This window comes from Microtus ochrogaster, chromosome 15 (genome assembly GCF_000317375.1).
Source record: "Microtus ochrogaster isolate Prairie Vole_2 chromosome 15, MicOch1.0, whole genome shotgun sequence".
In the NCBI taxonomy this organism is placed as follows: Eukaryota; Metazoa; Chordata; class Mammalia; order Rodentia; family Cricetidae; genus Microtus; species Microtus ochrogaster.
In genome coordinates, this window is record NC_022017.1 from 4,035,343 (window position 1) to 4,048,537 (window position 13,195).

The window sequence follows — 13,195 nt, forward strand, 5'->3', positions numbered from 1 at the left end:
TTCCTGTAAATGGCTTTTAATTAATTATTAGTTAATTTAGGTAGGCTTCTACTATATAGTTGTGGCTGACTTGGAACTCATTATGTAGACCAGGCTGACCTCAAACTCTGCCACCCAAGTGCAGGGATTAAAGGCATGAGCTACCATCATCCAGCTGAGATTTTTTTTAAAGATTCATTTTTATTATTTTTAATTACATATAGGTGTATGTGTGTGTGAGTGTGTGTGTGTGTGTGTGAACACACAGGCACACAGTCTCGTGCATGTGGTTATGTGCACAAGAGTGCAGATGCCTGCAAAGGCCAGGGCATTCAATCCCCTGGAACTGGATGGAGTTTCAGGTGTAAGCCACCGTGTGAGTGTGAAGGTAGAGAGGTTTTCATCATGTGTCCTCTGAGTTTCAAGCAGGTAGGTGGATGATCCGTGCTTGCTGTCCTAAAGACACTTTTATGATCTGCTCTTTTCCCTCCTGGGCTGTTGTCCCCTTCCTAGACAACTTTAAAGTCTCTGATGTCACCTAGGAAAGAAAATGAGAATTCACGGCACTTTTTTAAATAGCTTGGTAGCCATTAGAGCTGTCTTCATGGTTTCTTGGCTACATGGAGACTGTACTAGGATTTAGAACCACACAGGCAATTTAATCCCGTCATCCGTCTGTGCTTCTCAACATCAAGGAAACAGATTGTTTTAAAACCCGGTATTGAGAATAAAGTACACTAACAACTCCTTAGTCTCATGAAGTCTAGTCAAGTGATGGAAGACTTAAAAAAAAATCAGTAGTGATGCCAGAGAAATAAGAGAAAGAGACCAGGAGAAGCTGTTGTTTCTAATAATGGCTATGATTCCAGCACTCAAGAAGATGAAGCAGGATCATTAAGAATTCAAAGCTAGGGGCTGGAGAGTGGTTGGAAGTGCTGGCTGTTCTTCCAGAGGACCTGGGTCCAAGTTCCAGCAGCCACATGGGAGCTCACAACTGCCTGTAACTCCTGTTGCAGGGATTCTGACAACTCTCACAGGCATACACCTGTGTACATAAAATAAATAAAAACTATTTTTTAAAAAAATTCAAAGCTGAGTTGGCGGTGATGGCTGAGGCAGGTGGATCTCTGCGAGTTCAAGGCCAGTCTGATCTACAGAGCTAGTTCCAGGACAGCCGGGACTGTTAACCCTATCTTGGGGGTAGGGGAGAGAATTCAAAGTCATCTTGAGCTATATAGACCTTATTCGAAACAAAAACGGTGTGTGTATGAGAGAGACCTAATAGGGAGACATTTGAATAGTTACTAAATGAACCTGCATATGATTGGCTGACATAAGACCATTAAGGCAAAAAGCTCAAGGTAGAAGCATGGTTGGTGAATGAGCTACAGGAAAAGCTAATTTGTCGAGGCAAAGAATATAAATGAGGAGAGTAGCAGGAAATAGGATGAGAGATTATCAGACGGGAAACCACAGGATGGACCTAGATCTTGACTTTATAGGTCAATGGAGAAACAGGAGAAGAAAGAAAGGCTATAGGTCATTGACAAGTCCCCCAAATAATTTCTTGATCCTTCCTTATCTTGCCCATTTTGAAGATGAGCTACAAAGCTAAGATTATCAGAGATGATAGTAAAAAGGTTTATTTTATTTTTTAAAGAACATGGAGAAATCGGCAGAGGGGTGGCCCAAACCTTTAATCCGAGCGCTCAGGAGGGTGGCAGGCGGGTCTCTGTGAGTTTGAGGCCAGCCTGATCTACATAGTGAGTTCCAGGATAGCCAAGGCTACACAATAAGACCCTGTCTGAAAACAAAAACAAAAAAAAGGTGGGGGTGGGGTATATCAATTCATCATATAGATAGGTCATTTTGTAATTCCTTTGATTAATTTAGGCCCGCTGCAGCAAGTCATATGGGGACAGTCCCATGGACAAGGATTACGTTCTTCAGGCATGGGCATGAGGTCATGGCGCGAGGAGAAGGAGGGCTTTATAGGAGAATTTGTTTAGTTAGTGCCGGTGTGTAGCCGAAGGTCGGCAGGCTTCCTTTTCAAAAGGCTGCAGCTACCCTGATGCCTTCCTTTCTCCAGGGGTCCGATGTGGATGCTCCCTTTGCAGCTGGTTCTAGGGCGGGCTAGGGCTTTGCGGCACTCGCCGCCTCCGACTCCCGGCATGCCATTGGGCGTGGGCAGGGTGTAGACTCCATTTCCCAGGCTGCCCCAGGTCCTGGCCACTACGCGCCGGCGCCTATAAGAGGCAGAGCGCCGCAGCCAGAGCCTATTGTTAGCCAGAGCCGGGGCGGTTCTGGGCTGTGCTGCCTGGGGTGCCTGAGTGCAGAGCCGCCCGCCCCCCGCCGCCTGCCGGCCGGCCCACACACCCTACAGCCCGGGGAGCTACGCGACGGGGCCCGGGGACCTGCGCGCCTCGGTCTTCTCTCAGTGCACACGGGCTGAGGCGGCCGCGGGGGTGGCGGAGACCCTGACGGGAGAGGCGTCCGCGGCTGGGCCGGTAATGGGCCTGGGGTGCGGGGCGAGGGGTCAGCCTCGTCCTCTCTGGGCAGCGGCTCCCGGGCTGTCGTGGAGCAGCGCTCCGGCGCAGAGCCGTGCGGAGCGAGGGGGCGGGGGGCGGGGAGCCGGGGCGCCTCTGGGAAGAGGCGTGGGAGCGAGGGACGCCGGGGACGCCGGCCGGTCTGCAGGCTAGCTCAAGGGACGGCTGGGCGTCTTGGAAGCCGGCAGGATTGCGGCTGACGGCTGAGATCGGGATGGAGTGGGCAGTGATGTAGGATGGAGAGGAGTGAAGGAAGGGGAGGGGGACCTGAGGAAAATGTGGGAGGAGTGGTTGGGAATTTGTGAGTAGCGGGCAGGAGGATGTGGAAGGCTGTGTGGGGACTGCAGATGATCGGAATGAGCGGGAAGGCTAGCGGAAATCAATGGGTTGAGAGCTGAAGGGTTCCTCAGCTGTGTTAAGGTGAGCTGGTGACATGACATGTCCCTTCTGCTCTGGTCTTGATGGCTCCCATTTTTCTGGCGTTGTGTGCAAAAATGAGAGCATCACTTGTCCTGGTTGCTAGCTTGATGTTTTTTTCAGGCCCAAACAAGCACCCGCCTGCCTTCCAACCCCATTTGAGTGCTGTGGTCTTGATTCATCCTTTTGGAAGGGTTTGGAGTGGCAATGTGACATACAAACTGTTCTTCAGTATGAAAGGTTAGAAGTTCTCCCCAGGAGACAACACTGTTCCCCTTGTCCCCCAGTTTTCAGTTCATGGTAAAAACCGCAGCCGATTCACATTCTCCTTTTCTTTGGTGGCTTTAAATCTTAGGCATCTCTAAAACCAGGGTGTTGGTATGTGACAGTTACGTGACGCTGTCCTTTAGAGGAGAGCTAATGCAGCATCATGTTCCAGGTCTCCCACAAATATCTTGTGTCTTCCCTAGGATGTGACTTACACATGGAAAGCCAGCTTCTAACCTAGTGTTAGTAAACTGGTAGATCCCGGGGCATGGGGGTAGGAAAGGGCCCTCTTTAAACCTAGCAGGAGGTTTTCAGTGAGCACCTGAAGTGCTTTTCCGATTTCATGATCTTGGTGAACACAAGGACACAGGGGTCCATAAAATCGTAGTATTTGAGAATCACCACTGCATCTTGTAAAAGGGCAGCAGGGTGAGGCATCTTACTGGATCACTGTGTGGAGTGACAGCAGGCTTTCTACCCCAGTCCTGGCTGGTAGTCCAAGAGATTCCTTGACCTTTAGCAGAACACTGGGTTCTAGTTGAGTGGAAAGGCCTTTCCAGGGAGGTGAGCCTTGTCTTCGGATTTTGGACTAATTTAAGAAAAGGCTCACACACCCAAACTGTACAAATAACTCTTGGGCCACAGCTCCACAGTTGCTCTGAAATGCGCCCCACATGTTTTGTTTTTGTTTTTGTTTTTTTATTTTCGAGACAGGGTTTCTCCGTAGCTTTTGGTTCTTGTTCTGCAACTAGCTCTTGTAGACCAGGCTGGCCTTGAACTCACAGAGATCCACCTGCCTCTGCCTCCCAAGTGCTGGGTTTTAAGGCGTGCACCACCCCTGCGGTTTTTGTTTTTGACCTTGTCCCGCCATCTGCATAGGCTGTCCTGGAACTCACTCTGTAGACAAGACTATCCTCAAGTTCACAGAGATCCACCTGCCTCTGCCTCTCGAGTGCTGGGATTAAAGCCACTTTATTGCATTGCCACACCCAGTTTTTGCTATTCTTATGGAAGTTAGGATTTGGGGTTTGCAGTCCTTACCTGAAGAAAGCATAGTCCTAATACTGAAATACACACGCTGGTTTGACATCCCCTATGTACTGCAGCTGTGAACTGTATTGTGTACTTTTGGGAAGTGTTCAGCTAGAAACACAAAGCCATGCAGCATGTAGTCAGAATGTGTCAGCTGACTTCATCTCACCAGCATGTGAAAGCTTTGAGGGAGACACCATTGTTTGTTGTGTGAGATGTTTATTTAGACATTAAATATTCTGACCGGCATTTCTAGTCTCAGCTTGGTTATTTCTGTATAGGTTTGAGTGCTTGGATATAACTCATAAAAGTGGAGGGGTAGGAGTTGAGACAGGTTTCATGTAGCCTTGGGTAGCTACAAATTTGCTTTGTAGCTAAGAGCATTGCCTCCTCTTCCAAAGGTCCTGAGTTCAATTCCCAGCAACCACATGGTGGCTCAAACCATCTGTAATGAGGTCTGGTGCTCTCTTCCGGCCTGCAGACATACACACAGACAGAATATTGTATGCATAATAAATAAATATTAAAAAAAAGGAAACTGACAAAGGAACTTGTGTTGAAGCAGGCAGAAGCAGAGCCTGGAAGCTGAGCCCTTCAGTTCAGTACTTCACCCTTCACCTGGATGCTCATCCTCTTGACTAAGTCTTCTCCTTTGCAAACACATGGGTGCATTTATGTACACACACATGCTGAGTCCTCAAAGGCATCCGTTTGTCTAAGAAATAATCAAAAAAAAAAATTTGCTTTGTAGCCAAGGGTGACCTTGAACTTTTGCTCCTTCTGCACTTAAGTGCTGGGATTACATGCATGTGCCATCAGGTGAGGGCTAAAGAGTATCCTCTGGACTCATGCGTGATCTTTTACCATTAAGGGAATAGCTGAGCCAGTGGGAGTGGCTGATTCTTAATGGAACCTGTTCTAGTGGTTACTGTAGTATACGTGAGTTCTTCAAGGGACTTTGGGACGTTAGGTGGGAAGTTCATGGTCAGGTTCACACCAAAGAGCTGGATAAGGAGAGCTGAGTTGAAATATAAACTTCCATTGTTTGCAGGAAATAATAGGAATTTAAGTTCTCAGTGCTGGAGGGCTGCACTTGGTGCACACACCTTGATCCTAACATTTGGGAAGCTGAAGCAAGAGGACCGCTGTGAGTTCCATACCTTTCTCCAAAACAAGCTGGGGCCTTGTAGGGCCAATCTGGGCTATATAACTAAATGTAAACAATTTTCAGTAACAGGTAACTTTACAGGAGTGTCATAACATCCTGAGTAAGGGGATGGGACCTAGAACAGTGGAGTTTCAAGACTGTTGCAGAGTAGCACCCATGAACTGGTTTTTATTTTATGGTGCTGGAAATTGAAGCCAGGGAAGGCTTCAACCATGATGGGTAGGCAACCGCTGTCCTACCCAGGTCCCTCCCCAGCCCTTTCATGGAATAGGCCACATAGGTCAGTATACACAGTATTTACTCACGTAGCCCTGGTTATTGGCAACTTAAGGAAATTACTTTTCCTTACATTTTACAGCTTTCTCCTCCCCCTTTCTTTCCTACCTTCCTCTGTCATTGCCCAAACCACAACCCCAGAAGTGAGAAGACATGAACAAAATGGCTTAGAGCAAGGAGCCAGCGTTGCCACACTCAAGGGCACAAAGTAACCCTGATGAAAGGGTGCTCTTAAGGGCAGCTGGGTTAAGATAAGGGAGAATTTTACTAATAAAGATGGTTTGGGCCCAGATCCAAGTTCACGTGCGACTTAAAGAGTAACAGTCAAAGGAAATCCACATTACTGGAAGCAGAGGATCCCAAGGAAAGAGCAGAGTGAACCTTTGCTTCCGGTCATAAATCCCTGAGTGCTTCCAGGCTGAGGAACAGCAATTTTCTACAAGTATTAGCCAGAGCCAGTTAAACGGAAGGAGCGCTAATGCCATTTCCAAGAGGCAGGTTTTCTGCTCAGTGTTGGCTTCTGTGTAGTTGAGAAGGCACTGGTGGTGTGTGTGGTTGTTGGACTCAGCAGACAGCCCTCTCCTTTTCCTCTATAGTATCCACATGAATATTTAATAACAAACATGCCCCCCTCCCGGCGCACACGCCATGCTCCTTCACCCAGAATAGAACGGAATGAGACATTTGTTAGCTGAAAGGTATCATCTTTAAGCCCAGCTAAAATCTTACCCATAGAAAGTCCCTTCACCCTCACTCTCGTCATTTCTAAGAAGGTGTGGTCAGACCCAAGGATCACAGCTGACATGCTGGACTCATTCGATTATTTTAAAAAATGTTTTGGTTGTATTTTATGTGAATAGACTTTTTTTGTCTGCATACCACTGTGTGCCTGGTACCTGAAGAGGCCAGAAGATGGTTTCAGACTCCCCGAAACTGGAGTTAAAGGGTTGGATGCTGGAACTGAACCTGGGTCCTTTGGAACTGGGTCCTTTGGAAGGTAGCTGCTGCCTACCAGCTCTTTGTTATCTTTTACATACACTTTTTTTTTTAAAGACAGTTTCTGTGTAGTCCTGACTGTCCTGGAACTCACTCTGTAGACCAGGCTATGCTCAAACTCACAGAGATCCTCCTGCCTCTGTCTCCTGAGTGCTGGGATTAAAGCTGTGCACCACCACACCAGGCTCCTTGATTTAAGTTTTCTTCTTAGCCAAACTGACTTGAGGGATTGCGTGCCTGTGACTGAAAGCTAAGACGCTTCGGCTCGTCTTGTGACTCGAACGCAGGATTTTTATGTGACCTGAGTATGTATTTTAGGAAATCCCTGAAGCATGCACCAGGTCTGGCTCACTTTGTAGAGCTGATCTAAATTGCTACTAAAGTAGTCCAGAAAACCAGCCTTCTCTGTCTCCGCAGTAAGGCAGTGCTGGTAATCCCGCTGCAGTTAACCGCCTGTCTTACCTCGCCACATGGGGGTTTGGCTGGCAGCATTTCTCCTGTACAGATTCTTGTCCTTTTGGAACTCAAGTCCAAAGACAGAGACAGAGAAAAACCTGTGCTTGCTGTGTTGATGTAACCAGTTTTAACTGTCACCTCTTTTTCTGTATTCCCTTGATGGTTTCTTTTTAGAGACCAGAGATTGTAAAGTTTTATTTTCTTTTTGCACAGGGAGGATGAGAGACCAGATTGAAAATGAGCCTGGTTTTTGTGTTGTTTGTGGAGCTGGGTTCAAACCCAGGGCCTCGTGTACACTAGGGCAAGCGCTCTGCGCAAAGCTGCACCCATAGCCCCAGTTTCTGGGTTTGGAAGCCAGTACAGATTCTAATCTTGGCTCCTTTCTTTAGTACTAAATTTGCCCTTTCTAGGAGCCTGGTGAGACACTTCACACTTGCGAAGATCTGGGTCAAGGGTTTTCCTGACTGCCAATGTCCTTCAAAATTGAGAGCCTGGAGCAGAATTTCCCAAAGTGTGTTCCAGGGACTATCTGCCCCATAACATACTTTGGCAACAGTGGGTTCCACAATCAGGTTTTGAAACACTGCACTGTTTTCTTCCAGCCTTTACCATGCAAGCTCATAAGTATATTAAAAAACCCCTAGGCGATTCTGCCATAGCTGGTTTCAGCTATTTTAACAGCAGTCCTATTTTCATTCAAGAAACTATTAATACCATGGAACTAGTGTATTTAAGATACACACTTGGGGACATGCCAGGCTGTGTTATCACTGGGATAAATATTTGGGCCTGGCTTTGGTTTAAGCAGAGGGTTTGCTGTTTTTGAACAGTGAATGCTAGTCCAGTGACTGCTGTGGCCAGCAGGGTTGGAAGTGAAGCCACTCCTCCATTGGGAAGGGCTATGCAGACTCACTCAGAGTAACTGAGGCTGGAGGAGCCAAAGGAAGCAAGTAAGAATGCTGGCCAGAGTCAACAAAGAAATGACCTGGTCCTGAGAAGCCAGACTGTGCTAGGCCAGGTGCTTAGCTTTTCTTCAGTTAGAGCGATGCGTTTACAGACTTGGCGGGTGTGTCTCTGGACAGCAGTGCTGACTCCTCTTCTCCCTTGGGCAGAATCTTAATGCTCCTGGCTAACTAACTGGTGGTGAGCAGCTTTGGGGCCATCGTCATTGACTCCCCAAGCAAACCATTTGAATCCAATGGATGCATTCTCAGGCTCAGGGCTCAAGAGGAAATTTGATGATGTGGATGTGGGCTCATCAGTCTCCAACTCAGATGATGAGGTCTCCAGCAGTGACAGCGCTGACAGCTGTGACAGCCTCAACCCTCCTACAACCGCCAGCTTCACACGTGAGTGAGCTGCTCCCTTCCTGCCTGCACTCTGTCCCTGTGAGCCCCTGCAGCCTGAGACCGCTTCTGTCCATCCTGGGGATGTGCCCATTCCATAGCATGCCTTGATTTTTGGCAAACCTCACTGCTCCAATAGCATAAACTAGTCTGATTTATTCTACTTGTGCTGTGGTTTGGGGTGCCTAGAATGGGTGGGATGTGATGGAGGAACAGGAGCTCAGTCTTCTACTTTGACCTCAGAGGACTTGCCTAGAGGTTCAAGAAATTGTAACTGGAGCAGGAGTGGGTATTTGGTTTGGCCACTGTGGCATCTCCAGATCTCTTCCTTCCTATTATCTTGATCCCATAGCTCTCCAAGGGTCTGAACTCTGAAACGAAAGCTGTGAGGGTACCATTCAGAGTCGCCTGCAGCTTTTCCAATGGCATCTAGCCTGGGCACAGTGGCATCTCCCTGTTCTCAGGTTGTCCCTCTAGAGAACCCCTGGTAGTGAGGCCATGGCTGTGGACTAAGTCTGGTCTGCTGCTCGTTTCCGTGGTTTCATTGGGACACTCACACCCATTGTTTGTGGTTGTCTTTATGCACTAGCAGCATGCTTGAGGAGTTGCGTCAGAGACCTCATGCCCTAAAGAACCTAAAATATTTCTCAGCAGGCGTGTTGGAGAAATGCTCCACTGTAGAGCGCTGTCCAGTTGGACTTCCTGGGTAGAAGTGGTCCTCATCAGCGTGGTCCACTGCTAGTTCTTAGTCACACAAGCCAACTGAAGTGCAGACTGAAGAGCTGGGGTTTCTAAAATGAGTTTTAATTAGTTTCAACTATCACATGGCAATTTTCTTTTCTCCTGAAAAGGACACCTAGTATTCCCAGTTACTGTCTAAAAATAGATTTTGTGGCCATCTATTCAGATGAAGTCGGTCTGGAGGCAGTAGTATGAACCAGCTGAGGTCCCAGGCTCTTTCCAGTTTTGCATACTTGGAAATAGTCTACTATTTGGGGACAGGTTAAGAGCCTGGGTGGATAGCAGCAGGTGAGAGCCCTGTGTTCCATTCACAGCCACATCCATCCTGAAGCGGCAGAAGCAGCTGCGGAGGAAGAATGTCCGCTTTGACCAGGTGACTGTATACTACTTTGCCCGGCGCCAGGGCTTCACAAGTGTGCCCAGCCAGGGTGGAAGTTCCTTGGGAATGGCCCAGCGCCATAATTCTGTTCGCAGCTACACCCTTTGTGAATTCGCACAAGAACAAGAAGTGAACCATAGAGAGATTCTTCGAGAGCACCTGAAGGAGGAGAAACTTCATGCCAAGAAAATGAAGGTGCCTGTGGGACGTGGGGTCTGGTGCTTCCTGCATGCTGAGGCCAAGGTCTTCCATTAGATCTTAGTTTGAGTCTCCTTGCCATCTCTGGTGGCACTGGCAGCTAAGACAAAAACGACTCTCCCTGCACTATCCCCGTCTCCCTAGCACAGGGACGCTTTGGGGAATGTGAACATGTAAAACTTCCCAGTTTGTCAGCAACCGTCCTTGCCCACAGGAGTAGAACAGAGCAGGCTTTGACCCTTCACTCCACACCATCAGCCCTGAAGACTGACGCAGCCCTCTCGGTCTAGAGAGTAGCATTATTTCATGGTTAGTTTCACAGACTAGTACACCACGGTACTGGAGAGATGGCTCGGCACTTACAGCATGTGCTATTCTTTTGAAGGATCTGGGTTTGGTCACCAGCACCTACATGGTGATCATATGGCTGGTCTGGAACTTGCTATGTAGACCAGCTAGCTTCAAGTCACTAGTAGATATGTGCCCACCTCTGTCTCCCAAGTGCTGGTGTTAAAGGCATACACTACCAGACCTGGCCAAGTAAATCAGTCTTTAAAAAGCACTTACCTACTCTACTGTGCTGACACCACCAAGAGACCCTCCGCAGACACCCACACCTTAGAGTGCTGACACTCCATTGTCAGAGTTTCTGTAAGCCCTCCAATTTTCCCCAGAAATGGGGCATAGCTTAGTGGTTGAGCAGTCAAAGTCCCCAGTTCAGGAGACAGAGAATGTGAATGATGATGGATTTCTGAGCCCAGAGCACGAGGTGGCTGCCTTATTTTCAGGGTGTAGGTGGAACTAAACAGGCTATGTATGGCTGGCTGGAGACCTGGCATCAGAGGGCAGAGACTGCCTGGGTCTCACCAGTTTTCATTCTTTGTAGGCTCTCAGTCTGCTCCTAGGGTCTTAAACCTGTTACTGTAATGACAATGACATTCGGCCTGCCCTTTCTTCTGAGGAATTCTGTCACTGACCCTGTCGCCTTTCTGTTGCTATAGCAACAGCTAGACAAACATTCTTCTCAGTTACAGTGAAGGTTCTCTGCCCCTTTCCTATAAGACAACTCTCCCAAATGAGGCAGAGGAATGCTCTAAGTAGCATCTCTCTGTCCCTAGCAGGACATACTGAGTGCTAGCAGTGCTGACAAGGATGTCAGGAAAATGCTTGCCTTCCTCCCCAGGAAGGTTTCCTGCCTTTAGCACCTCTAAGGATACAGTCTTCTCGTGTGCCACTTGATGTCTCTTTTCCTTTGGAGCTGTTCCAGTCAACTGTTAGAACTCTGTAACCTTCATTACATATAATTTTCTAGTAGTTTGGTTTTGTTTTATTCATATGGGATTCATTATTGTAAGTAGTATGAATTAGGTGGTAGTTGTTTTTGTTTTGGGAAAATCTCGTGGAGTCCAGGCTAGCCTTGAACTTGCTGTGGGGCAGGGCATAGCTTTGTGCTTTTGTTCCTCGTGCCTCTACTTCCTAAGTGCCAGGATTATTAACTAGGGACTCCTGGCCTTGGCTTTTCTTTCCCCAAGAATATCTCATCCCAGCACTGTAATGGCTAGAAGCCTGCACTGCTCCGAAATACCCCTTCCGTGGAGATCTGGAGTCGGCTCGCTTCCCTGATCACTTTCCCTTGAGAGCAGCAGGAGTGCTGGGGATGAGCCACGAACAGGAACGGCCCTAAGGTCCAGAGATAGGAACCTGGCAGCTGCTTGCCTGGTACAGAGGTAACAGACTGGAGAAGGCCGAGTGGGGTTCCCAGTCCCCCAGTTCCCCCGCAAGCCTTCCTCCTTGGGCTGTTGCATCACATCTCCCGTGGGAGTTGTTCCTCTCCCAGCACTCCTGCTGTCTGATGAAACAAAGCAAAGACTCCAGCCACTGAGCTTCCAGCCTGCTAGCAGCTCCCAGGGCCCCAGGGGCTGGGGCCTCTTTTCTTTACTTAGATCCTCTAGTGAGTTTGTAGAGCTCATTCAGCCAGAAATTGTCTCCAGCCTGTCCTTCCAGAGTCCTGCCCTGACTCTCTATCCAGATCAGTGCAGAAAACCCAGATCTCTGCCCATAGATAACACACACCACGTTATTTACACTGCCCACCTCACACAGGTTTTTCTCTGGTGTGAAATAAGCCAGGATCAGAAGGAAGAAAGAGTTTCTTCTAGACTCTGTTGGAAGTCAGGGCTTTGATAGTGGTCAGTAACTGGCTGCCCACTCCCTTAGCAGTAAAATGCAGTTGTTCTGAGTGCACAGGTAATTATTTACAGTGTGGGGGGGGGGATCAGTTTGTTGACGAACACCCTGGGAGCTGGTGTTATGTAAAGTACCCTTTTTCTCTGAAGATAGTTTCGGGTTCTCCAGGGTTTAAGTTGAGAATGTTTTACAAGGTTACCGATATCACTGAGGAACACGCAGCCACTGATACACATCCACTGCAGTGCAGGTAGCAATCTAGAGATGGAGGAATGTTTGTGCTGTATTCTAAACATTTCTCTAGACAGGACCATGATGTTGCCCGTGCCCCTAGCCTCAGCTTCCTGAGCAGGTGAGGTGGTGGCTGTGCTGCCAGACTGGGCAGAGAGCTGTCTTTGAGGACCCAGAACTCAGGTGATGTCTCTGCTGTTGACAGTGTGGTGTTAGAGCCAGATAAAGTTTCTTTCTGCTCTGGTGTTAATCAAACCCTGTGTGGTCTAGTATGGCAACCATCACTTATTTTGGCTGTTTAAGTGTAAAATTAAATAAAATTCAGTTTCACAGTGTTTACTTTCTGCTGCTCTGCTGTGGTGTAGGACATAGCTCCTCCTGGCTGCAGACCCGGGGTCTGTTGTGGTCACTGCATTGCTGATGCTCCAGCGCTGACCTTTCCTGTCTCCTGGCAGCTGACCAAGAATGGGACAGTGGAGTCAGTGGAGGCGGATGGCTTGACGCTGGATGACGTCTCAGACGAAGACATCGATGTGGAAAACGTGGAGGTGGATGACTACTTCTTCCTCCAGCCCCTGCCCACCAAGAGGCGGCGGGCCCTGCTGAGAGCATCCGGGGTCCACCGGATTGATGCCGAAGAGAAGCAAGAACTTAGAGCTATCCGCCTATCTCGGGAAGAATGTGGTTGTGACTGTCGGCTCTACTGTGACCCAGAAGCATGTGCCTGTAGCCAGGCTGGAATTAAGTGCCAGGTCAGTCATATTTGGCCTGAGATGGTATATCTATCCCAACATTGGGGGTAGGTTGGGTGCCAGTGAGGACAGGAAGCTTCCAGTCCAGAGATAGTCCATGGCTGAGAACTGTGCTCCAGTTCCACAGCCCTCCCAAAGAAAGCAAGCAGGGGAAGACTCTTAGGCACCGTGGAGGTGCCCATTATCTTTTCTGACTATACTTCAGAGGTGCTAAGCAGCTGGCA

General features: G+C 48.4%; 1 protein-coding gene across 3 annotated transcripts in view; it reads left to right on the plus strand.

Annotated features, from left to right (window-relative positions):
- Nucleotides 1-2,131: 2,131 nt before the first annotated feature.
- Nucleotides 2,132-13,195, plus strand: part of Csrnp2 (cysteine and serine rich nuclear protein 2) — a 16,614-nt gene continuing 5,550 nt past the window's right edge. Inside the window, exons 1-5 of one of the 3 annotated variants that reach the window (XM_026782422.1) lie at nt 2,132-2,486; nt 3,066-3,182; nt 8,250-8,486; nt 9,539-9,798; nt 12,675-12,971. In XM_026782422.1, the coding sequence (XP_026638223.1) occupies nt 8,336-8,486; nt 9,539-9,798; nt 12,675-12,971 (708 nt within the window). In that variant the 5' untranslated portion in view covers nt 2,132-2,486; nt 3,066-3,182; nt 8,250-8,335. Of the gene's footprint in view, nt 2,487-2,638; nt 3,183-8,249; nt 8,487-9,538; nt 9,799-12,674; nt 12,972-13,195 lie in introns of those variants that run through there. The other 2 variants (XM_005353886.3, XM_026782421.1) reach the window with 2 other exon arrangements.